Raw genomic sequence first — 25,992 nt, 5'->3', positions numbered from 1 at the left:
GAAAGGTGTCATTAATAAAGATAATATTACTTGGCACACACACACACCAAAAGGGAAGGAAGTGTTTCATGCAGCTCCTACCTAGCTGGCAGCCCACATTCCAGTAAGGAACAGGGTTGAAGTTGCTGGAGTCGATCCTATAGGCTGAGGGATAGACCCTGGTCAGCTGCCTCTGGTTGTAGAGCATGAACTGCTCGGCCTTCTGCTGCACTGCCTGGTGGGCTCTGGTCTCACTGAAGGACAGCACGTTCCCTGTGGAGCCTGTGTGCCATGGTACAACCAACAGACAGGTGACAAACGGTCCCAGGGCATGGGGCCTGAGCCCACACCTCATTACCTGCCTATTCATCAAGGGCAACGTGAGATTTAGTCCAGTGTTACAGGACAGATTGTCTTGTCTTACACGAATCGTGCACTGGGTAAGTGAAGGGCACCAGCTCCCCCTTCCAGGAGGGTCTGTTGTTCTCCCCTCAGGTCTGCAGACTTGAAAGGAAAGCCAAGCAAGAGCTCCAGCTAAAGAGCCCAAGCTCAAGAGCTCCTGCTGGGGCCTTTCCTCCTGCAGACCCCCAGATGTGGCAGCTCTGGGGAGCCGACAGTGAAATCCTCTGCTGGGCTCTGGCTTTGCCCTGTGCCACACTAACACCAGCCCCCTCTTCTTGTGAGTGACAAGGGACATGCCAGCCCTGTGCCAGCCCCATACCATCATCCACGATGTCCTGGGCAGCCACAGAGTTGGTGTACACCACCAGGTCAGACAGGGCCCGGCACAGCTTCACCGTCTTCCTGCGGCGGGCAAGCCTGCTGGGCAAAGCAAACAGCAAGGGCCACTTGCAGTACTGAAGGTGTATTTCAATCCCCCTTCTGTTCTTTTCAATCCCTCTTCTGTTCTTTTCAACAGCAAGGAAATGAAGAGTTGTGGGCAGGGAACCCTGGGTGGCAAACCTCCTCGGAGAAGGTTCTGGGATATTGCTCCCCTCTACCTCCACAGCCCATCCACACAAACAAAATTTTTCATTTAGAACAAAATGAAGTAGCTGCACCATGGCTGTTCTAGACAAAACCAAGGAGCATTTCAGTGACAGCAGACACATTCTCAGTGGCACTTTTTTGATTGCTTTTTCTTTCTGTTCTAGATGCAATAAAGTTGCCTGGGCTGTGATGCACCTTTAATCTGCACAGTGTGCTCTGAGCACCGTTTGCAGCAGGTGAAATAGAGCCTGGCATCTTCCCATGAGCAGTGGAGCTGTCACACTTCTCTGCAGTTTCAGGGTAACTGCTGCTTACAGCCTGTGACAGGTGACATAACCAAAACACGGGGCTCACAGCAAAGCCACAGCTGTCAGGTGTGACAGACACATCGTATGTGACACATACATGTGACACATGTCACCTGCTCCGGGCATTGCCTCTCAGCCCTGCCTTTACCTGAGGGGTCCCAGCTCACCTGTGGGGGGGTCCCAGCTCCTTGCCAGGAGGGTGCTGCTGGCTGTCCTCGTCATCCGAGGCACTGGGGGCTTTGGCTGCTGCCTTTGCAGCTTTCTGTGGGAAAGAGCCAACAGGGTCAGTCAGCCACGGCCTCGGGTGTTGTTTCTGCCAGGGGTCTGTCCAGCACAGGCCACTCTGTGCTCTGCACCTGCCCTGCTCCCTCCCAGCACCTGAGGCCAACAGGTGCAGGGCACTCCTCCTGCTGAAATCCCAGTGGATTATTTATTTGTGTCATATTCAGCAAACAGCAACACACAGCAGGGTCTAAATATACACCTGTGCTTCTGCCCAGTTTAGAAAATTAAACATATTCACTGGTGAAGGTGTGAACAGAGCCTGGGCAAAAGGTTCAAACATCATCTTCCTGCTCCATTTTGTGCCACATACAAATATTCCAGTGATTCTAAATCATTACACTACAAAGAATACAGCTATGACAAAAAAAGATTAAAAGCTCAAAATCTCCTTTTTTCCTAGGCATCTGTGATTTAACAGTTTCCAATTACAATACTACATCTTTTGTAATGCTAAACACAGCTTCAGGTGAGAGTTATTTAATTCCCTTCTCATCAAGAGGTAATTAATATAACTGAGAGCTCCTTATCCTTTTGCATACAGCTCACTGAGCACAGATTTCTTTCCTCCTCTTGTCATACACTCTACTGGACAGAATTTAGTTTGCTGTGTTTGGTGCTGACATGAAGTTGACTATATTGGAAATCGTTTGCATGGCTCACTTTGGAGTCTGAAGGTCTGCACTGAGCATGTTCCATGCAGTTAACTTTCAGGAACTGCCAGCTTTAGTGTCTCTGTACATCCCCTGGTAGTTTTTAAAGAGTTTATTCATTTGGCACAAGAGCTGGCTGAACATGTTATGTCAATATTGTTGGGTGGATAATTCTGTATCTGCAAAAATATCAATAGTAACCAGACTGCCCAGGCATCCCTTCAGGAAAGGCATCAGGGGGCAGTTACAGGATGTCTTTGTTGCCTCAGTCTACAATACAATCACTTTTTTTTTTTAAAATCTATATATACCCTTATTTTTTTCAGCAGAGATTAAATGAATGGGCTTTCCAACCTGCTACATCCATTAGGATAACTAGCTGAAGTAATGAAATAATTGACAGACTTTCCAGCCCTCAGCATAACCAGCCGATTCCAGTGGCTGATGTTTGCCTGTGACATTCCCAGGATTTGTGTGGCCAGCAGCCAGCACAGGGTGCCATGGGCAGTGCCCACTCTCAGGGACCACAGGAGCTCTTAACACACCCTGAGGGGAAATGCACTGAGCTAAAGGTGCTGAAGGAAACATGAGCACTTTAAACTGGTGTAAGCTTGGAGCCGAAGTGTAAATATGAGTCTGGCACTGTCTGCTTGGGGAGTTTTTGATGGCTCCTAGCTGGCTTCAGGGCAGATGGACTGGTGGCTGATTAAGTTCTTTGAAATGCCTCTTAATCATAAAAACCTGCTCAGATTATCAGTCCCAAGCTCAGTGCAGCCCTCACCATGGAGAGCAGGAACAGCAGAGTCTGGGGCACAGGGGCTGGGCTGGGCACCTGCCCCTCTGCCCAGGCACCACTGCAGCTCTCAGGGGCTCAGCACCAAGGGAGCTGGCAGCTGCAGCAGCTCCTTGAGGCTGGAAATCCAAGGCTCAGGGCACCTGCGAGTGGGGGAACAGGGGAGGCAGATGACAGCAGCACGTTTGTCAGGAAGTGGGAATGGGAGGAGACGTGGGCACTGTCCCTTGTGTGCCCAGCTGAGAAATGAGAGCTCTCAGCTCCTGCCTGGAGACTCCCCTGAGGAGCAGCAGAGCAGGCAGCCTGACCCAGCAGCTGCACAAACACAACTGGGACGTGAAAAGCAGGAGATGAGGAAGAGCAGGAGCCCAGAGCCAGCCCCTGGGAGCAGGGACAGTCCCAGCACGGCCCTGGCCAGGGTGGGACACAGCAAAACTGGGCCCTGACTGAACCAGGCACTGTGTGACAAACAAAGACACAAGACTTTTGTCTATGCTGCTCTTCTGCTGCTGCAAGTCTGATCAGAAAATCAGCAATTCCACAGCACGAGTAAAGATGATATTTTAGCCACATGAGAAGTTTTTGTTCATCTAAAAGGTTCTCAGTTTTCTGAACAGAATTAAGACACCAAGTGTAACCACACAGGCTCCCTCCTCCATGCCCACCACACTTGTCTGGAGCAGTACAACATTGCCAGGGTCTCTGGAATGCTGCCAGTCCTAGAGCAGCAACCTCAGCTCTCATTTATTTCACTCACCTTGTGTTTGCCAAAGTTGCCCATTAATGATCGACCATGAGACTTTTTTCCACCTTCTTTTGTGTCCAGGTTCTGTGCAGAAAAAGTGCAATAAAAAGTGTAACTAAATACCTTTAGAAATGTCTTTTTTAAAGAGTCTGCTACAGTCTCCAAAAGACAGAATTTCCACTTCATGCAAGTTCTTGTATGTCACCCTCTTTCACTATTAGGAAAATAAAATTATTGCAAAAGTGACAAAGTGAGTTATAGTCTGATCTGTGACAAATGGAAATCCAAAATCTCATTACAGGATTTTTCTAATTTCTTTGTACATTTGATCGTTTAGAATCCTCTAACTGTAAAGAAAAATACTAACATTAGCACTCCAGACAACAACAAACCATGCAGAAAAAGCAGTCTAGCAAGACCAGGAAAGAAACAACAAACCAAGACGTTTGAGTGTTCTTGAAAGCAGCCACAAAGGGAAAGGGGAGAGAAAAAAGAATCTCCCAGCAGATAAATGTAGACTTTTCATAGGCAGCCTGCAGGCTGAGTTCCACGTTCCCAGCCATGCCTCCAGACATCAGCTGGATAACTCCTGGCAGCATCTCGCTCCTTCTGTCAGGAACACACAGCCCTTCATCTTCTGAAGAGCAAAACAAAACTGAAGAATATTCCCCCAGCATTTCAGCTGGGTGAGTGTTTCAGTGAACTCCAGCTATTCCCTGTTCAGTGCTGAGCTGGAGTCACTTTGGGCTTTCATGATGATGGGGGCACTGGGGGCCCAGCAAAATCAATAACCTGTGTTTAGAGATTTGCTCAGAGCTCAGGCTGGAAGTCTCTCCAACATGTAGAAAGAATCTTTAGAAGATTTTTACTTCTTCTAATAACAATTATTTGGAAAAAATCAAAGGCAGATCAGTAATGAAAGAAAATAAATGACCAGTAAAAAAATAGGAAAATATCCCAACTGCTCTCTTTCTGGTCCATCAATTACACAGTAACTCCCAGAAAAGTGACACTGTGACACTGGCTTCAGAGCAGGCACATCTCCACAGAAAATTCACTCTGTATTTAATGTCCCTGGGGTTTGCATCCACTTCCTCAGTTCTTGGTGCCTCATGTGAATCAGTCAGTGACACATTGCACTGTGCAGCCCTGCCAGGGGCTGTGAAGGCAGAGCCCACCTACCTGCCTCAGGTTCACACTGAAACTCTGGTGGGTTGCCTTCAGCAGGGCTCTCACAGTGAAGCTGTCAGGATCCTCTTTGTCCCTGATCTGGGATTCTTTTAGCAGAGATTCCAGTTTTGTTCGTATAAAAGATTCCACCTGGTGCTGAGTTGCTCCGTTGCTCTGAAAGACACCAGGACACGCAGTTCAGGGAGGTGCTCATGTCCTCCCACCTCACTCTGAGGGTCACACCGTGCTCCCATTCCCTTCCCCCTGCAAGAAAAGGCTCCTTGCATAATCCTGCCTTTCTGCCTGTGGCTTTCACTGCCATTTCCCTTCTCCTTTTCCCCTCAGTCCTCCCAGCTCAGCTCCCAGTCCCCTCACACATCCCCCAGGACCTGGCCATGGGCTCTCTCTGCCTCAGAGCTGTCACAAGCCTCACCTTCTCTTTCAGAAGAACATGAATTCCCAGCTAATGCACTTACAGACACCCTAAGCATTAGATTCCTGCTCCAGACAGTTAAAAAAGGAAGCAATTCCTGTTAACAGCCATCCAGACTATACAGACTCAAAGCAGTCTCTTACATAAGGCACTTAAAATAAAAATGAAGCCTATGGAACAGCATGAACCTGACATAGGAATTAAAAACTTAGGAATAAAAACTCTGCTAACAACTCTAAGTAGGACATGGAGAGTGCATGTAAGAAATGCAGAACTGTCACACTCTGTGAACTGACTGTGTGCACATACAAAGCAGGGCTTCAACTTGCAGTCATCCTCAATTTCATCAGCACTGTCCTCTTCTGAAACTTCTCCTTCCTCAGCATCTGCTCCAAGGCTGCAGGGCAACTTCTTACCCTAAAATGAGGAAAAAACACCCCCAGTAAATGTGGTCATTGTTAATTAGTGCACCCAGTCTGCTCCTCTTGCTTTACCATCTGCTCCTAAATAAATCCCCTCCTAAACTTATTCTGTGATATCACTTCCGTGCACAGAAATGCTCTCAGCCTACCTGCTTCATCAGTGGGAGACAGGAATGACACTCAGATTTCTGCAGAAAAGCAGAGGATTGATTTTTAGGCTGCATTTTGAAATTAATAATGCTGCTGCTAATGAGTGGGTCAAATTCACTTCGTGCTGGTACCTTTACACTGGCTTAAATCCCTGAGTGTTATTAGAATGACTCTTCATATAGACTTACAGGATGAAAATTATGCCATTATTTGAAATTGTTTGGCTAGTGAATCAATACTGCCTTTCAAAGGAAAAATGTATAAAAAGACCAGAAACAACAGCAAAAGGATGAGAGGCTGGCTTACTTCTCAACAAGGGACTGATTCCTAAATCTGATTTTGTCTTTTCCAATAGAGCTGCCTAAATTGAGCAGGGGATGGGAGACAGGGCTTTGTGCAGGGATCCTGTGATTCTCAAGATAGAATTCCTCATTCTTCAAACAGCTCAGCTCCACAGCAGTCTGTACCCACAGGGCTGCAGCAGTGAGAGCTGGAAGATCACACTGAAATTACAGCCTCAGATGTGCTGAAAAGCCAGCTCAGAACCCAGGTAAGAACCCAGGTAAGAACCCAGAGCACTCAGCCTCTCCTGCCTGTAGTGCAGGGCCATGGGATTTCTCCCAGGAGTGATGTTCCACACAATTTCCTGTGGATCCCTCAAACACCAGCCCCACGTGTTTGCTCTGTTCATTAACCAGCAGCCACCCCAGAAAACTGATGCAGTGAAATGTAAAATCACAGCTGAGCACTCACAGGCCTCCTCATTTAGTCAGCTCTGTACTGTGCACTGCAGCATGTTCAAACTAACATCAGACTGAAAATGGGAATCCCTGCAGCCAGCCTGACAGCAAGGACAGAGGGGAAGCCAGAGAATCCTGAGAGTTCACACAGAAGGAATTGCCACCCTGTGTCCAGGGAAATTAGACCATGTAATAGGGCAGAACTCCATTAATCGTCTTCCCAAAGGTCTGCCTTGTTCTTCTTCCCTGTTCTGTCTATCCTGGCCTTGGGAATTCCTTTCAGAGCAAATCTGTTTGGAGTGAGAGGCTCACACAATTAATCCTGCACAGAGCACCAACCCCAGCAGCTCCTCCTGAGCTGCTCTTCTCCCATAAACACAGATGAACCATGAACAGAGTTCCATCCCACGAGCTGGGTGAGGAGAAAGGAAGGAAACCTTCACTTTTCTGTCACTTCAAAGTACTTTGTCCAAGGAAGGGCTGTCAGATAATGTTTAGATGCTGCAGGGATATGAACTGGTCCTCCAAAGAAAATCTACAATGAATATCACAAGCTGACTTTTGTTGCATTCTGAACATGCCCAGCAGCAAGTTACCTTCACTAGGATTTTCCCTTTTAAATCCTGAGGGCTGGGAAGCTGTCTGGGATCTCCAGTGTTCACAGATGACAAGTCCAGTTTGTCACCAAATATCTCCTTCAGGTACTGGGCAATCTTCTTTTGCTGTTGAATACTGCAGTGGTTTTCGATGGACAGTATCACTGGAAACCTGGAAAAAGCCCCAGCCACTGTCACAGCTGAGTGTGGAGACACAGCACCTGCACTCTTATCATCCCTCCCACGAATGGAACAGCTGACTTCTTCCACAAATTTGCCCCACTATTTTCTAAACTCTTGGCAGCCCCGGAGTTCTATGACAAGGAATCCCACACCAAATAATGAAAACCACCTTCTTTAGTTTTGAAAGTACCACCTTGTATTTCTCATCAATAACACCAAACTTTTGGACTTGGTTGTTTTTTTTCCACACATCTCTTCTTGGGTGCGCTTTTTTTTTTTTTTAACACAGAAAAGGAAGTATTTTCCTTTTATTCTCTTTAAACTACTCAAAATTCTCTACACCCACTCATGATTTGAGACTACTCTTTGTGTGTATATCTACATGGTAAACTCCACAGTTTTCATAATAAACTGTGATAAAGCACCATGGCAAATGAAACAGATTCAGAACACTATCCCACACCTCAGTATTTCCTCAGTCTACACATGACAGCTTTTCAATTTTTCTGCTTAAATAAAGTATCTTCAGCAGGTAGAGAACATCATAGTATTGATTTTACAGGAGAATTTCCCTGTGGATGTGAGTGGGAAGTTCCATTGAAGATAATCAGCAGTGTCAGACTGTCCAAAGCCTTACTGAGTTTAAGAGCACAAAAGGTTCAGCTTAGGCAGAACTCTGTCCCTCAAAACACAACATGGGCAATAAACAGGGGAACAGAATCAACCCTGATGTGTTTAAAGGAATCTTTGCACCTCCTGGGCTCGATGGTTGGTTTCAGTGTGGGATTAATACAGAAAACAGGCGTTTTGCAAACCTGGCTCCACACTTACTCGTTTTTGATGAAGGCATATTTATTGATGGTTTCTGCCACGTCCCTGAAGAGGATTTTGGAGGTCAGGGTGTAGCCATGGTGCACCACTGGCTCCCCATCTGGGCCATCCCAGCAATCCACTGTGAAGACCAGAAAAGCCCCACATTAAGAGGTGCCCCCAATCTGATCCATTCCTGTGGTCCTGCTGCCAGCAGAGCTCAGCCGTGGCCAACAAGGCTCACTGCACCTCTGGCCACCTCTCATTCCATCTCCTCCCACCTGCCAGCTGAGCTCAGACTAACAGGACAGTCTTTTCCTAGGTCAGATGAGAATTCTGCATCTTAGGACTGGTTTTTCCCTTGTATTAATTTGAGGTTTTTTTCCTCCTCTATAAAACTACAAAGGTGTAATAGCTCAAATCATGTTTACAGCTACCTTGGGAAAGCAGTTTTTACTTCTGAAGACAAACTATTTAAAAAGAATTTTTGTTTTCCCACTCCCAATTTAACTTGCAGCTTTATAACTGTATGAAGAGTAGCATCAAATCCAGTACATGAGAATGGACCAGCATAAGAATGCTTTTCCTAATGAATGCCTGTACCTTGAATTTGTACCAAACTTGTCACTGCTGCTGCCTCTACAGGCAGTTGGACTTTCAAAGGAGAAAGCTGCAGAGCTATTCCCTGGGCTTTGAGGTCAAGCAAAATAACACTGCAGAGCGTTCTGGGGAGCTGTTCTGCAGAAGGCAAGCACCCAGTTTTCTCAGGTTCATTTTCTCTAATTAATTTTTACATAGAGATTAACAATATTTTTTCCCTGTGCAGCCCCTTGGAGCTCCATGCAGCTCCATGCAGCCCCGTGCAGCTCCATGCAGCCTTGTACAACCCCGTGTAGCCCCTTGCAGCCTTGTACAGCCCCCTGCAGCTCCATGCAGCCCCGTGCAGACCTTTGCAGGTCTATACAGCCCCGTGCAGCCCCTTCCAGCCCAATACAACTCCTTGCAGCCCTGTGCAGCCTTGTACAACCCTGTGCAGACCCATGCAGCCTCATGCAGCTCTATACAGCCCCGTGCAGCCTTGTACAACCCCGTGCAGCCCCTTGCAGCCCCCCTGCAGCCCAGTACAGCCCCATGCAGCCCAGTACAGCCCCGTGCAGCCCCCCTGCAGCCCAGTACAGCCCCATGCAGCCCCCATGCAGCCCAGTACAGCCCCATGCAGCCCAGTACAGCCCCATGCAGCCCCCCTGCAGCCCAGTACAGCCCCGTGCAGCCCCCCTGCAGCCCCCTCGCAGCCCACCTTCGACGCAGCGGCAGCCGGCCTGCAGCACCCGTGCGTACATGTCGGCCCGGGACTGGGACAGCAGCTGGTCCCCGCTCAGGTAGGTGTTGTGGGACGAGGCGATGAAGTAATGGCACAGGGGCTGCTCCATGTCCTGGTGCACCTGGCGGTGCAGGGGGTTGGACACCTCGCAGGCCGGGCTGCGCATGAAGCTGGTGAAGCCTGGGGACACAGGGACACGTCAGGACACAGACACAGCCTGGGGACACAGGGACACTGAGCCACGGGCACAGCCTGGGGATACAGGGACACTGAGCCACGGGCACAGCCTGGGGACACGGGGACACGTCAGGACACAGACACAGCCTGGGGACACGGGGACACTGAGCCATGGGCACAGCCTGGGGACACGGGGACACGTCAGGACACAGACACAGCCTGGGGACACGGGGACACTGAGCCATGGGCACAGCCCGGGGACACGGGGACACTGAGCCATGGACACAGCCTGGGGACACGGGGACACGTCAGGACACAGACACAGCCTGGGGATACAGGGACACTGAGCCACGGGCACAGCCTGGGGACACTGAGCCACGGGCACAGCCTGGGGACACAGGGACACTGAGCCACGGGCACAGCCTGGGGACACGGGGACACTGAGCCACGGGCACAGCCTGGGGATACGGGGACACTGAGCCACGGGCACAGCCTGGGGACACTGAGCCACGGGCACAGCCTGGGGACACGGGGACACTGAGCCACGGGCACAGCCTGGGGACACTGAGCCACGGGCACAGCCTGGGGACACAGGGACACGTCAGGACACAGACACAGCCTGGGGACACGGGGACACTGAGCCATGGACACAGCCTGGGGACACGGGGACACGTCAGGACACAGACACAGCCTGGGGATACAGGGACACTGAGCCACGGGCACAGCCTGGGGACACTGAGCCACGGGCACAGCCTGGGGACACAGGGACACTGAGCCACGGGCACAGCCTGGGGACACGGGGACACTGAGCCACGGGCACAGCCTGGGGATACAGGGACACTGAGCCACGGGCACAGCCTGGGGACACGGGGACACTGAGCCACGGGCACAGCCTGGGGATACGGGGACACTGAGCCACGGGCACAGCCTGGGGACACTGAGCCACGGGCACAGCCTGGGGACACGGGGACACTGAGCCACGGGCACAGCCTGGGGACACTGAGCCACGGGCACAGCCTGGGGACACGGGGACACTGAGCCACGGGCACAGCCTGGGGACACTGAGCCACGGGCACAGCCTGGGGACACAGGGACACGTCAGGACACAGACACAGCCTGGGGACACGGGGACACTGAGCCATGGACACAGCCTGGATGAATCCCTGAGCCCCTGGCACAGCTCAGCGTTCACCCTGGGATGGGCTCCCTGTGCTCACTGCCCTGCAGAGAGAGGGAAAGGACAGCGACACACACGGAGCCCTTTGGGCAAAAAGGCCAATTTATTGTAGGGACAATTTGTATTTAAAGTGTGTCAGTGCAGCCAGGACAGCACAGGAGCTCATGGGACAATTGGGAAAAACATCCTTGGGACAGCACCTCAGGATGTGTCCCACGGGAAAGACACCAGGGGTTAATGTTGGTGATGAATTCCACTCTGTTTGTCACCGTGTTGTCACCCTGGACACTCCTCCCTAACTGAAGCTGCAGTCAGCTTGTCAGCCTGGGAATGGAGCTGAGAGTCAGGAGAAATCCAGGCCTGGAGACAATTCCCAAGCTGGAATTCCCCAGCTCTATAAATGTGTGTGTCCACAGCTCCAGGCCACAGCACAGGCCACACTGCATCAAATGGCTTTTCTTAACAGAGCTCCTCACTGGCACTGCTCAAGGAGAAAACTGCTGTGGTGTTTTTTTTGTTTTTTTTAATGCTAATTAATGTAAAACTAGTACAATTTATTTTTCACCTCCGTGAATACACATTTTAAAATTATTATTAAAATTATATTTAACTTGCTATATTAAACAGAAAAATAAAATTTTAGACTAATTACTATTTTTAGATATTTTACTATAATAGAAACTTTTCACTATTATTTTATTTTAATTTTAGGATTTAATACATACATGTATTAATACATGTAATATATTATGATATAGTGTTTTACATTATGTTTTAATACATTGTTTTTACTCCTTTTAATTGATCCTATCTCACAACTTTTATTAATTGTTTGTAATTTTTATTAAATGATGTTTTGATTTTAGTTTGAAAACGGACAGAAACACTAATTAGTGTAAAAGTTTAGATTTGTTAATTTTAATATATATTAAAATAATATGTATTTTAATATATGTTTAATCTATTTCTTTTTTGTTGTGAGATAGGATTAGGAGTAAAAGCAAAGCAGGTTTAACATTTTTAAATGGATGGCAGTGCCCTGAGTGTGGATGGGACACACAAAGCCACCCAAAGCAGAACCAGGGATCAGCAGCCAGGTCACTACCCCAGCCACCTTCAATTCACAATTTGCTTCTTTCTGCAAGTTTATTCAAGAAGATGGTACTTGATTTATAACCCTCTAAATGAGGGCAGCACTGAACAGAGAAAGTTTTAAAAATACCTCCTTTAAGAATGAAACATGTAAAATATTTGCAAAGGACAGCCCTGAAAGCAGCTCAGGGATAAAAGCAGCTGCAGCAGCAGGTTAGGAGGAGCAGAAATGTCGTTCAAGTGTCACAGCTTGTTTGTTTTACTTTCCTTATTCCAGTTCGAGTGCAGTGCCCTGGGTCACAGCTTGCTGAAGGGAGGCCAAACCCAGGATTTTAATACCACGTGGAGGAAGATTCCTACTCCCCTCCTCCCCAAATCAACACCATGCTGCTCCAAGGAACTTTCCTTCTGGGCAAAGGAACACACCGTGGCATTTAATCTATTTCATGCCAGCTCTGAGGCTGATTTGAAACTAAGTTGGATTCTGAATAAACATACAATTTATAATTGCTTTCACAAACAATGGGAATCAGGTATTAAAACCCAATGAAAATGCAACTGTCCATACTTTATTTCACAGAGGCATAAATGGATTATCCAGATCTCCAGAGCCAGGGCAGAATGAACCCTTGGCTTCCAGGACCTCACTGGGAGCAGGTTCCAGATAAAGTGCACAGGACAAGACAGTTTGTGTTTGTCTCACAAACACAGAGTGAGCAATAAATGCCCAATAAATACCCAATAAATGCCCACAGCCTCAGGCAGCCATCCCCACTGCTGAGGATGGCTGGGAGGGATGGAGGGAGGGCTGGGATGGAGGGATGGAGGGAGGGCTGGGGAGCTGCTGCCTCCCCACACGCACTCACATCTCCCCCCCGGCTCACAATCACACCCACGCTCCCCACTGCTGATCCAGGGGACTTTGTGTCACAGGCAAACAGCAAAAGCCTCACCAAAACACCATCACAGCACTGCACTGCAGCACAGCCACACAAAACTCTGAAAGCAAAACTTCTACCTTCAATCCCAAGAACGTTTTGCTTCTTGTTTTCTTCTGACACTTCAAACTTCTGTATGATGTCCAGACAATATTCTGGTGTCACATTATTCATCTGCACAAAAATAACAGTGGAGGTACACTTAGTTTAAATGTCACCAGCATGTGAAAATCTACTTAACTTGGAGGAGACAAATAGGAGTGAGAGGTAGCCATCAATTAAAACCTATGTCATTTTAGTCTGAAAATTAAAATTAGCTTAGCAGCTTTAATAGTTGTACTGGCCAATACTGCTGAAATGAGAACTGTGACATTATATTCTTTAATATAATCTTCTTAGACATGCAAAAAGATTTGGCAGGCTTGGATTTCATTTTCATGTGTTTTCCACTCCTATGATTTCATTACTTCCAAGGGAGTTCACTATGATACACAGGCTAGGAGAGAAATAATTAAATTCTGAAATGAAAAACAGCAGCTTTTCTGAAACAAATAGGAATTTTGTCAACAGCTTCAGCTGGCCCACAGCTGAGGTTCTAACTGATTTGTGGGGCACTTACAAGCTGGCACTTACATTTCCTTCAGAGCTAAAGGAAAGAAGTGGCTCCCATCACTCATCTCATCTTTCCTCACTGCCTCGAGTTGGAGAGAAGCAAAGGGAGAACAAGGACTGGGTGGATTTCATTTCTCCACTACCAACATCCCAGGAACACAGTGCTGGCACTCAGACCTCTGGCACTTTATTTGTGCCATCATCCTGGACACTGTTTGTACTGTCCCAGCTAAGCTACCGTCCTAAGATGCTGCAGGAATTACACAGGATAATAGAAAAAACAACAATTCAGTAGAAAAAAATAACTGATTATCCTTGCTCAGATTGGTGTTTGATTGCAAACACTGCTCAGAGCAGGCCCTGTTCTGGTACAAGCTGCCTCAAATTAACTTTTCCATTATCCCCCGTGGCTCCTTGCTGGCCCAGTGTGGGGTTCTCATGTGCTCTAGGAATGGAAATGTCTAATCTGATCCAAAGCTGCATCTGCTGGAGATAAATCCATTCATTTGTGCTTTTTTAATTGTAGCTTGAGAGGTGGTAACTTTGGCCACTCATTTTTTTTGTTACATTTTAAAGTACTCCACTAAAAATAATGTGGGGTGTTCTCCTAAAAAAGAAGCCAGTTTAACAAGCTAACAAAACCCCAACCCTCTTTTGTTCTGTCCTCAGGCAGAGGAATATTTCACATCTTGCCAAATGAGCAGCAGATGGAGCAGAACAGACTGTCCACAGATTTCCAAGCATCCAGACAACAACAAAAGCAAAATGCTCTTTGGGTGAGGGCACTGGGCAGCAGGATCAGCTTTTGGGGCAATGCTGCCCTGTCCAAAGGTACTGGGGACACTGGGAAGGGCACAGGAGTGCAGGGTGCCTCCAACCTGCCCAGCCAAGAGTTTCACCTCCAGGAGCTCCTGGTCCCACTCTTCTTCTGTTTGCTGCTGGAGCAATGGTGAGCAGAGCAGCTCTGGCCACACAGTGCTCTCAGGAGGGCACACAGAGCACAGGCAGGATGCAGAATGGCAGAGCTGACAGTCACCTCCAGGCTCCTGCTGCATCCTGTGCACCCCAAAGGCAGCTCCCCCATCTCTGCCACGTGTTCCTCTTCCTGCTCTGGAGCCCTGAGCATCCTCTCACACCACTATCCTTCAAAAATCACTTCAAAAACCATCCAAAGCAGCTCAAACTCTTTCTAGAAGCAGTTGAGAAAACAATATCTGTCACATCTGTGCTTTGCCCTCCATCCCAAGTTGATATTTTCTGTAAAATCCTTTCCCTACACTTGAATGCAAGTACATGGCCCTAGACATGGATGCAGACATTGCCATACCTTCTGCTCCACCCTCAGGAACTGAGCCAGCTCCTCAACAGTGAGATGATCCTTCTTGTCACTGTAGCTCAGGAGCAGCAGGTAGAGGTCCCGACGCAAGGACATCATCTTGTAAAACACTGAGAATTCCTCAAAGTTCAGGGTTCCTTGGTTCTCATCTGTGTCTGCCTCCTAAGGGGTAACAACACTCAGGGAAACAGGCTCAGCACAGGAGAAATCAGGGAATGAAACAGAGCAGGACTCGTGTACATCAACAGAAATGTGGTAAATCCCAGTCTGCAGGACTGCTCAGACACAAATTCTAACAGGCTAAAATAACTGCAAAACTACATCATAATCTCTGGGGTTTTTGGTGAAAACAGTTACTAAACTAAAGCCACAGATTCTTTATGAAACTCTAATTTCCTTCTTTAATTTCAAATTTATTTCCCCCAGAAAGAGGCTCACCCTGGGCTTTACTCTGATCTCTTGCCCTCCTGTATGCCCTACAGTTATCCTGGATCAAAACACAGCAAGAGGAATAACAGCATCACCCAAGGCTTCCCCAACAACAGCCTGACATCTTAAAACATTCAGGACAAGATCAGAGACTTAAATGCACATTTTTTAATCAGCAGCACTCTGCAGAGGGGACAACTCTGCAGCAGCACTGAGACTCCTCACCAAAATATCCACCCAGCATCTCCAGTCTTGGTTTGCTGTTTCTCCTCAGAGGTAGGAAGAGAAGAAAACAGTACTTAGCACACACTAATACAAGCTTTTTCCTGTGAACATCTGCCTAAGAGGATTGCTTTGGATTTGCAAAACAAAGAATATATTCTGGAGAACGTCTGTGTGGGTCTCCATGCAAAAAACAACTGTAAGCTGCTATCACAGCAAGGCAGCTGAGAGGAAAAGAATTCTCAGCTAAATGGTGTTGCATGGGATTTTTAATCATTTTATATCTATTACATACCTTAAATGATATTTATAATCTGTGGGAACAAGTACAACCCAAATTAATCTCACCACCCCATCAGTTTCCAGGTCTTTGGGAGTAACTCCAGACTCCAAAGATGATCTCTAATGGGGATTTTATGCCAGAAAAATAAAGCATTTCTGACCACAGAAGATTCTTCAACTTTCCCATGTTTTACAGCAAACCAGCTTTGAGCTGGTACTGGTTTAGAAAAGTGAAGATGACATTTTTTGCTCTCCATTATGTGCTTGGCTTATCTTTCCTTTCCTGCAGTAAACACAGGGACTGGTAGAAAATGGGAGCTGTTTTCAGAAAACAGAAGTAAAAAATTGATTCTAAATCGATCAAATATGAATGGCTAAATATTGAGGAAGTTGTTAAAGAAAACCTAATTACTTTCATAAAGCCAGTTTCTATTAAATAATTTTCCATGAAGGAAATGAAAAAAAAAATTCAGTAGCAACAGAGTAACTTCATTGTGCATCAATAGCAGTATTGCTCATCATCTATCCATCAGTCATTTCAACTGATTCGCAGAATTAATTTCAACTGATTCACTGAACAATTCAGTTCACAGAGCTGAAACCAGCAGTGCAGCAGAAAGAGTAACTCTGGTAACTTTTCTGTGTGCCTCGTGCCATTTAAACAATGTTCTGACGCCTCTTTGGCTACTAAAAGGTTACAAAAAAACTGTTTGGAAAAGCCTGTGAGGTGCTGGGTTTTTAGTCCCAAGCTGCAGATGCTTCCCTGGATCTGCCCAGCAATGGACCTGGGCTGGCCCCTGGTCCCCTGGCACACACCTGGAACATCTGGCGGACCTTCCTGCGGGGCAGGCTCACGTTCAGCTTGTGCATCAGCTGGTGGATCTCCTCGATGTTGAGCAGCCCATCCCCGTTCTTGTCAGCCTCCTCGAAGGTCTGCTTCACCCAGCTGCCAGCGTGTCAAGGACGGGCACACAGGGATGTCCTCACGGGGAAGGGAGGCAGGGCAGCTCAGCAAAGGATCCCTGCCCTTACTACAGCTCAGTCAAATGCTCAAAACCACAACTGGGTCGTGGCAATTATTCACAGCTCATTCACAACCCCAGCCCCTCCACACTCCCATTTCTGAGGCTGCTTCCTCCTCTGAGAACGTGCTCTAAACTTTTCAAATATTGCTGGGCTTACTCTGGGATCTTCTTCCACCTGTCCCTTCATTCTCCCAGCCAGCACCTTTCCCCCTTCCTTGCACAAATATCCCTCAGCACCTCCTGCTAAGTTCTTGCAGTGGCTGGGAGTGGGACAGGGCCATTCTGTGTGCAGTCTCTCAGCTGCCACATTGGATAAAACAAACAGGACTTGCAGTGATGTTTCACCAGGAGAGAAGATACAGCAGGCAGGAGCACTCAGAAAAGTCATGGTTAAATTTAGCAAGCTGAGGACAGGTGCAACAGAGCATGCAATACAACCCCAATGGACCTGTGCCTGCTGTGGATCAGAATCAAACACGGGAGATATAAATTAAAAATACCTGAAATATGTGTATGCTCCAGGAGTACCACTGGAGATTTCCATGAGGCAGAAGAACAGACAGGTTACAACTTTAATTAAAATGGTCTTGGGGTTTGGTTTCTGGGGGAAGAGAGCTCTTTGGAGGAGTTTAGTGAGCTATTGAGATAACTAGAAATAACTGGTCTGCCCCTTCAAAAAGGAATTCATTAAGAAAATGCAAGCCTATCCCCTTTATCCCACGCAGCTTGATCCAGTCCCCAAGGCACAGCCCATGGTTTATACACACACGAGTGTCCATGTCAAACCCACTGCACCCAGGGGAAGGGGTTTGCTCACTGAGCAGGAGGAGAAAGGACACGCCGTGTCCTGGGAACAGCAAGGCAGGACCGGGAAGCAGGAGCAAGGCGTGGCTCCTCAAAGGATACTGCTCGTGTGTCCTCTGGCGCTTGGCCAGCGAGTCCTCGTCGCTGATCCCGGCCAGGAGGTATTTGAGCCCCGTGATCCAGGTGCGAGCCTCCTCGGGGTTGGACGTGATGAGGTCCAGGCTCTCCAGGTGGCTGCCGTGGTAAATGGTGAAGCAGCAGCTGGGGTCAAAGCTGCCCTCGGCGTGGCGGTGGAAGATCTCCGACTGGCGGCCCTCGCTGACTTTGTAAATGGAGTCGATGACAACTGGGGGAAAGGGAAAGCAGGGACACGCTGGGACAGCCAGCCAGCCTCGTCCAGCTCCTCACAGTCCTGACTTATTCGGGCCCAGAGGCGTGAAACTTTTCTACATCTTCACATCCCAAAGCCCTGTTGCACTGAAGGTTTCCCTGCCACGCCCGTGCCGTGTGCTGGCTGCCCCAGGGGCTCCGAGCACTCCCCAGAACATCACAGCGCTGGGGCTACAGGCAGGGAGCAGGGGAGACACACACACCAAGCTGTCCCTTCAGCCCGTGAGCCCCTGCAGCTCTGTAATTCACACTGCAATACTCAAGTGCCCCATTTTTAGCAGAAATATGAGGAGTTTACTTTTTGCCTTCTCGCTCTTCCGGGAGGGCCTCCAGCGGATGCAGGTCCTGTGCTCGTCCAGGTAGAAGAGACGGACCAGCCCCTTGGTCCCACTCTTGAGCTTCACCATCTGCGTCCCAGACTGCATCACACTCATGCATCTTTCAACTGTGAGGCAGAGCACAAGAAATTCAACTGAAGGCCACCTCATGCACTAATGACAAGACTAATGGGCTGCCCAGCATCTGCCAGGCACGCACCAGCTCTGGCTGGAACCTCGAATGCCAGCAAGTGGGCAGTGCTGGGACACTCTTCCTCCTTCACTGCCACCTTCTCCACACAGGAAAATGGAACAGCTCGTCTGTCTAAGCACCCTCACCACAAAGGAGGCAAAGAAAACTTTAATTTGTGTTGAAGGAAAACGTTTTATAGTTGTTTCATGCTCATCTTATTTACATTTTTTTTCTATTAGTACGCACAGTGCTGTAATTTTAAACCCCAGCATCGCATGTATTTGGACTGGTGAGATCCTCATTCAAACCCTGCAGTCCTTTGGGCTCAGCAGCCCTGGAGTTTGTCCCTCACGCTGTGGCACTGGCAGAGCTGCTCACAGAATGACACAGACACATTCACACCCTCTCCACGCTGCCACCAACCTTTGAACACACACTGGGATGATTTCCTTTTATCCACCCATCCCATCCGGATGATAAGGCTTTTTCCTCCTCTGTGTTTTGACTAAAATAAACCCATTTCTTCCATTTCATCTCACATCCTCCTCCCTGCAGCCTTCCAAACACAAGGATCAAGATAACATTTCCCCTTGATCTCAGTATATATCATGTTCTTGAATTACCTTCTGGTTTTATCTATTCACGGGCTCTCCTCACTTGGTATCACTCCAAATTCATCTCCCTGGGTGATTTGTTTACACTCTGGCTGGCTCCCAAATAAACTCTCTGGGTCTGTCTTTATTTCTTATCACCCTTCCTCTCTCCAGCACTTCTCTCTCCAGTGCTCCTCAGTGTCACAGCAAAGACTAACCCACTCCCACTGCTCTCTGCCAGAGCTGGGATTTATTTATTCTCCCAACAGCTCTGACACACTCACAGCAGTCAGAGCAGCACCTAAACATGGGGCAAACCAGGGAGGAGCAGCCCCTGGCACTGGAATAACCTCCCCTGGCTCCCTCACTCACCAGGAGCTGGCAAGGCAAAGCCCACACGGAATAAACCCCATCAGAAGGAGACTTTTTCCTGAGTTCTCTTTCTTGGAGGAAGGAGGTTGAGCTGAACAGAACCAAAACATGAGTGCAATAAATGTGTCCTTTATTATGTCCATAAATAATGGCACCCCCTGGATCAGCACACACACTGAATGAAGGCGAATTTGGAAAGGTTTTAAGATAAACCCCAAATGTGACACAAATCGAGCCAGGAGGAGATGTTAGACCATATCCACATGTTGGCTGGGGCAGCATTAACTTGGATCTATCTGAAGATGCACAAAGTACCAGGAAGACAAACATTTACAGCACAAGGGATGGGAAACTCAGAACCTGAGAGAAGGCAGATGAACTGAAGCAAAAATAGTCTCGAAGTCCCTATGAACATCCACACAGGAATGCCTTTTCTTGGCAGACACAGCCTTTCCCTGTGCAGCTGGGTTTAGATCAGGCTTGCCCTGGATTCCTACCAAGACAAACACAACTTGTCCCAGCACAGAAATGAAGTTCTCCCCGTGAGTGTGGACACACAAACGTGCCCTGCTCCATCAGCCTGGCACACACACCACAAACTCCTTTTGATTTCACTAACAGAGATCACTTCCAGCAGGGCTTTAGCTCAGTAAGAGGTTTAGCAACAAGCCACTCAACACAGAAAATCTGCTTCTTTGCACCTAAGGCTAGCAGTGACTGGTGAAAGTCTTACTAAAAGAACTAATTCTCAAATAAGTCTGTCTATTAGCACCAGCTCAGTTTTCAGAGAAAAAATCCCAGCCTAGTTTCACTAAGGCATTGAGGACAGCCAGCAAAAGGCAGAAGGGAGAAGACCACATTAATTCAATATATGAAAAGCAGAGAATGGGCCACAGTCAGGTAACTGCAGCCAACAAAACTGTGGGGGAAATAAAAACCATGAAAGGCAATCCAGTTCCTTCTTCAGCATTTCAATTGCCTAAACATTTCTACATCACGTTTGGAATCATTATAGGTGCAGTCACATTCATGCTTCAGGCAGACTTCAGTTATAGGGAATACATTTTAAAACATTTTCTTTCACAAAGTGGAAGAAACCCAGTTCCTGCCCAGTATCTCAACAGCCTCCACCTCCCAAACCCCACCTGCAGCAGGTCCAGTGCCCCAGGGAGCACCATCATTGCTGCCTGGCCTTTCCCAATTCCAAGGAAATGCCATGAGAATTCAAACACTGAAAGAATAGTGAAGGTGTAAGAGAGTTCACGGCATCATTCCCGCTGTGTAGGTGTTAATAACAACGGCCCCACGTTCACGAAGGGACTGGGGTAATGGAAATGCCACAGCAATCACGGGCACACTGGATTTCAGCTCTGCAAACCATTTACAAAACACCCCATCCTCCCCTTCAGGCTATTTATAAAATATAAGCATGCAAATAAAAAAGGTCTTTTTCAAATCTATTCTCAGTATGCTAATGCCGGTCCCTTGCCAGACACCACACATTAGCATCTGAATCAGGGAAGGTATTGAGCAGTGCAGGGCACAATAAAGCTCCAGAAGAGCAGTTCAGGAGGGATTTCACTCAGGAATTGGGAAGCTGGTTCCAGAAAAACATCTAATCCTATAGATAAACCAAGAATACAGAATAAATGAAGCAGCTTCTCAATGCAGACATAGATTAAAATCTGAGGAAGCAAGACATGATTCCCATTAAAAGATATTCTTCTAACACAAGGACTAGCTGTGCATTTTCTGCTCAAAGTGAAAACTAATTAAGTTAAACTAGAACATGATGTCGTTTATGTTACAAGATCAGAAAAAATTAATCTGGAAGTTTAAATAAAAAATTAGGCTTATGCAATGGAAAAGGAAGGTGTCCCTGCCCATGGCAGGGGGTTGGAACTGGATGGTATTTAAGGTCTCTTCCAACCCAAACCCTTCCATGATTCAATGATATTTGAAGCTTTAATTTAAAATTAAAAACCTCTGAAAAGTAAACTCACTTCTGTTTCTAGAGTTATGCAAACTTGACAGCCTAAAATCATCCCAGCAGACATCCTGGAGTTTAATGTGATTTAATAATGAAAGACCAGTCTACTTCTTTTCCTCCCAAAACAACCCTTTAAAGCAGTACAGACCTGAATCCAAACAGCACCTTTTGATTTAGCTGAGCCATGAGAGGCACTCCTGACACAAACCTCTGCTCAGGGAGAGGAGCCAGGGGGGGAGTGGATACAAACCCCTCTGTGCCAGCTCCACCTTCCCTGGGCCGGCCACGCTGCCCAGGACATGGGCAACCTCCGGGGCCAGGAGGAGAGCCATGGAGCCCGGGGTGTCCCCGAGCCCTGGGGTGCCCCCGAGCCCCGGGGTGTCCCCGAGCCCTGGGGTGCCCCCGAGATGTCCAGAAGCCCCGGGATGTTCATGAGCCCCAAGGTGCTCCCAAGCCCTGCAATGTCTGGGAGTCTTGGGATGTCCCCAAACCCTGGGATGCCCCTGAGCCCCAAGGTGGCCCTGAGTCCCAGACTGTCCCCAAGCCCTGCAATGCCCCCAAACCCTGGGATGTTCCCAAGTCCCAGGATGTCCCTGAGATGTCCCTGAGCCCCGGGATGTCTCCAAGCCCGGGGATGTCCCCGAGCCCCTGCAATGTCCCAAAGCCTTGGGGTGTCCCCGAGCCCCGGGATGCCCAGCAGATGCCGAGGGTCCCTGTGAGCCCAGGGATGTCCCCAAGCCCCGGGGATGCCCGGCAGATGCTGAGGGTCCCTGTGAGCCCCGGGATGTCCCCAAGCCCCAGGGATGCCCGGCAGATGCTGAGGGTCCCTGTGAACCCAGGGATGTCCCCAAGCCCCGGGGATGCCCGGCAGATGCCGAGGGTCCCTGTGAGCCCCGGGATGTCCCCAAGCCCCAGGGATGCCCGGCAGATGCCGAGGGTCCCTGTGAGCCCGGTAGCAGCTCCAGCAGCCCTAATCTCCCCCCATCAGCCCCTGGTTGCCTCCATCCCCTCTCTAATCCATCCCCGTGCCCTCGGGTTTAATAACCAGGAATGGCTCGGCACCAGCCCCTGGATCCCGGCAAAACCTCCCTGCATCCCGTGAGCTGGAATTGCTAAGGTTTAATTTAGTCTAATTCCCAGCATTAAGTCACAGTGGTGAGTGCACATCTGCCTGCTCTCGTGCTTCACCACAAAGACTGCAGGACTGTGCAGTCCATACCAGAAGGAAATTATTTAGGGAATTAAGAATTACACTGAGCAGCATTTTCAGGGAAACAGAAGAGTATTCTGCTATATGGGGCACATCCCTACAGTGAAACAAACATCCTCTCCCATAAAGCATGTTCTCTAAGGTTAAATAAATATCCTGGCCGTTTTTTGCTACTTCATTTTGAGGTTTAGTTATTCAAGAAAACACTATTATCTTTGCATTAGCAGCAAAACTCTACTGCCAAGAGTCTACAGCAAAAGGTTACAGCACTGTTGTGAGACAGATAATTTTTTAAATCAAAGATCAAAACAAATTTCTTACTGCTGTCCACAGGCAGTTTTTTTATTTTCCTGTATGTTAAGAAATTAATATTTCAAAGTGCAACCAAATGACAAAAGGTCTGGTCTCATCTTGCTTTTATGGACTTACTGTTACAGCCATCTGACAAAACAAAAAGATTAAATAAGGTATAAAGAGCATTACCAAACACTGAGAAGTATAATTATGAAAGAGGATATAAACTGGGTTTCTAAATGATAGGCATCAACTGCATTAAGCCAACATTAAGCTTGAAGAGATAAAAGGAACCTATAAAATACAGAAGTTACTTTTATATCTGCAGCAGCAGCTCTTCTCCCCTGCCCTCAGTGTTTTGGGGTTTACTCTGTATTTTGTGAAGGGTTGTGGAGCCCTGGCACAGCTGCCCAGGGCAGTGGTGGGGTCACTGTCCCTGGAAACATTCCAAAAACGAGTGGATGTGGCTCCTGAGGACCCAGCTCAGTGGTGAACACTGTGGTGGTGCTGGGCTGATGCCTGGACTTCATGATCTGAAAGGTCCTTTCCAAAAAAGCCCCCACTGCAGCCGAGCCCAGAACACAACTGAACTGTCCTGGTCCCAGCAGTGAAAATATTCTGCATCCAACCAAACCCCAAAGCAAAGACAGAACCCACCAGTGTTCTCAGCTGTCTGCACTCTCCTCATCCCCCTGAATCACTCACTCATCCTGAGCACTACCTTTGCCCTTCCAGCAATGCCATTAAACCCCATTTTCTGCCCCCCGAGAGCACATTTTATCTAAATCCCACAGAACAGCACTGATGCCATCAGGGTGCTGATTGTTGGGGGGTTACATAAGAGCCAAAGAGCTCGGGGGACACAGAGGGCAGGTGTGGAGCCCTCCATGCCCCAGGCAGGATTGGGTTTTGGTTTAAATGCCACAGCTCAGATTTTATGCCAGAGTTTAATTTGCTTCGCAGCAGCTCTTCCAGCCTCACGGAATTTCACGCTAAGCTTCTTACAGTGGATTTAATGGTAATCTCTGGGAAGTCCATGGACATGAGATGGACAATCAATCAATCAATCAGTCTCTCACACTTCTGCATTTCTCAAGAAACCCTCGAGGAAGCCACGCAGCACCAGCAGAGACACCAGAGGCTGGGAAGGGCACGGGGAATTCATCTCAGCCCTGGAGATGAACAGCATCAAAATAAGTAACCAAACACAAGTTGAGACTACTCAAACAACTGTGAATGGTGTCTAATCAAAGGAAATCCACAGCTCTGGGAAGCAGCTCGTGCTTGTAAAGTCACTAAATAATATGCAAACAAAAAAGGAGTGAAGCTTAAGAACAGAATAATTCACTACCCAGAAAGGAAAAACCACAAGCACAACCAAAATCTATCAGCATGTTTCAGCTCTTTGTAAGTCTCTGGCAGTGTCTTTTTTCCTTTCAATAAAAAACCAAAACAAATGGAAAAAGTTGGGATCAGCAGCTCCCAGAAGTCACATCTGAGTAACACGTATTTCACAGGAACTGCTCCTTCAGCTCCCCCATTGACACCGTGGGCTCAACGCTTCCAGGATGACCAAGAACTCATTTTCACGTCACAAGTCAAAGGTTTCTGCTCTTCACCTCCTCAAGCTGATCCTTGACAACCCTTAGTTATTCTTGCCATGGCAGGACTCAGAGTTGCTTTCCAGACTGAGGCTCCCTCCCCCTTTGCTCTTAGAGATCAGAAAGGAACCAGAAGCATCCAAACAAAAGCTTGGCACTACGAAATCCCGAAAAGAGCCTGAACGATCCTTAATGACAAGCTTTGTTCCCTCACTGAGACTTCACAGAGCACTGTGCAGTGCAGAAATGTCCTGCCGGGCCAGTGCCCCGGTTGGACACCATGAATAATTCATGTTTTCCACCCCTGCCCCAGGACCCCTCCTTCTGCCAGCTCAGCAAAGTTCCAATTATTATATTCAAGCAATTAGCCCAGGTTTCATCCTTTCTTCAGAAACAACTCCACCAGAGCTGTCCATTGTGAGAGCCCGGGTGCCACTGCAGCACAGTTGCTGAGCACTGTAAGTTTTCCATTAGGACTATGGAATTAGTCCTTTGTCAACACTGAAAAGCACAATCGGTTAAGCACAGCCATGGCCAAGTGCCAAAGCACTTTGTCACATCAATGGGGTGAACAAGGAGCACAGATTTATTAAGCAAACACTGTTAAGTTTGCACATCCTAATCCTCTTTCTTCCTCGAGGATCCCTCGGCAGGGAGGGCACAGCAGTTATTATGACACTACAGAGCTGTGGAAAAAGCAGGAGGTGGGAAGAAAAGGAGCAGGAGAGTTTCTGCTGCCCCTCCAAGGGGAGGACAAGCACACAGGTGTGTGGTGTCACTGTGCCAGCTCGGGGGTGGCTTTCAGGACAAGCAGCACCCTCCCCCTGTGTGACCAGACACAAACACCGGGCACCATGGCCAGGGGCTGTGCCCATGTCCCCAGAGGAATCCCCAGGGCTCCCAGGCCAGGGAAGCTCTGCTCAGGAGGGCAATCCCTGCCTCACTGCAGTGCCCAGGCAGGGGCTCCTCCTTCGAGGCTTCCCAGCTGGCAGAGAGCAGCCTGAGCACCCCAGCAGCCCTGCCCCTGCATGCAGAGGTGGAGAGAACAGCAAACCACAAGACTGCTCTGCCAGAATGCCACCTCTGCCCACGACAAAAATCAATAAGTACATAAATGTGGATCATACACCGGTGAAACAGAGCTTGTTCTCAGCCTGCCTGAGATACAACAAATACAATTCCCACCACAACACACTGAGCTAGGGCAGACCCCCGCATTCACCACACCGCCTTTATATGCCACACCTCCCACTTAACTTCACCAATTTAACCAAAAAATAGGAAAAAAAAAAAACCCCACCACCAAAAGGCCCTTCCTAAAGCTTGCCCCTGTGCCCACACAGAGACGTGCAGAGGATGAACT

General features: G+C 48.2%; 1 protein-coding gene across 3 annotated transcripts in view; it reads right to left on the bottom strand.

Moving 5' to 3' along the window:
• The window catches only part of PLCH1 (phospholipase C eta 1), a 37,532-nt gene that overhangs the window by 8,220 nt on the left and 3,320 nt on the right, over positions 1-25,992 (bottom strand). The window contains exons 2-15 of one of the 3 annotated variants that reach the window (XM_088171113.1): positions 18,358-18,504; positions 17,772-18,015; positions 16,657-16,786; positions 14,899-15,069; positions 13,040-13,133; positions 9,552-9,755; positions 8,276-8,396; positions 7,262-7,433; positions 5,663-5,770; positions 4,933-5,094; positions 3,763-3,834; positions 1,445-1,539; positions 701-801; positions 82-261 (exon numbers count right to left, since the gene is read on the bottom strand). In XM_088171113.1, the coding sequence (XP_088027239.1) occupies positions 82-261; positions 701-801; positions 1,445-1,539; positions 3,763-3,834; positions 4,933-5,094; positions 5,663-5,770; positions 7,262-7,433; positions 8,276-8,396; positions 9,552-9,755; positions 13,040-13,133; positions 14,899-15,069; positions 16,657-16,786; positions 17,772-18,015; positions 18,358-18,504 (2,001 nt within the window). Of the gene's footprint in view, positions 1-81; positions 262-700; positions 802-1,444; positions 1,540-3,762; positions 3,835-4,932; positions 5,095-5,662; positions 5,771-7,261; positions 7,434-8,275; positions 8,397-9,551; positions 9,756-13,039; positions 13,134-14,898; positions 15,070-16,656; positions 16,787-17,771; positions 18,016-18,357; positions 21,645-25,992 lie in introns of those variants that run through there. The other 2 variants (XM_088171115.1, XM_088171114.1) reach the window with 2 other exon arrangements.

Source organism: Sturnus vulgaris, chromosome 10 (assembly GCF_052056855.1).
Source record: "Sturnus vulgaris isolate bStuVul1 chromosome 10, bStuVul1.hap1, whole genome shotgun sequence".
Taxonomy (NCBI): Eukaryota; Metazoa; Chordata; class Aves; order Passeriformes; family Sturnidae; genus Sturnus; species Sturnus vulgaris.
This window is presented reverse-complemented; position numbering and strand designations above follow the sequence as displayed.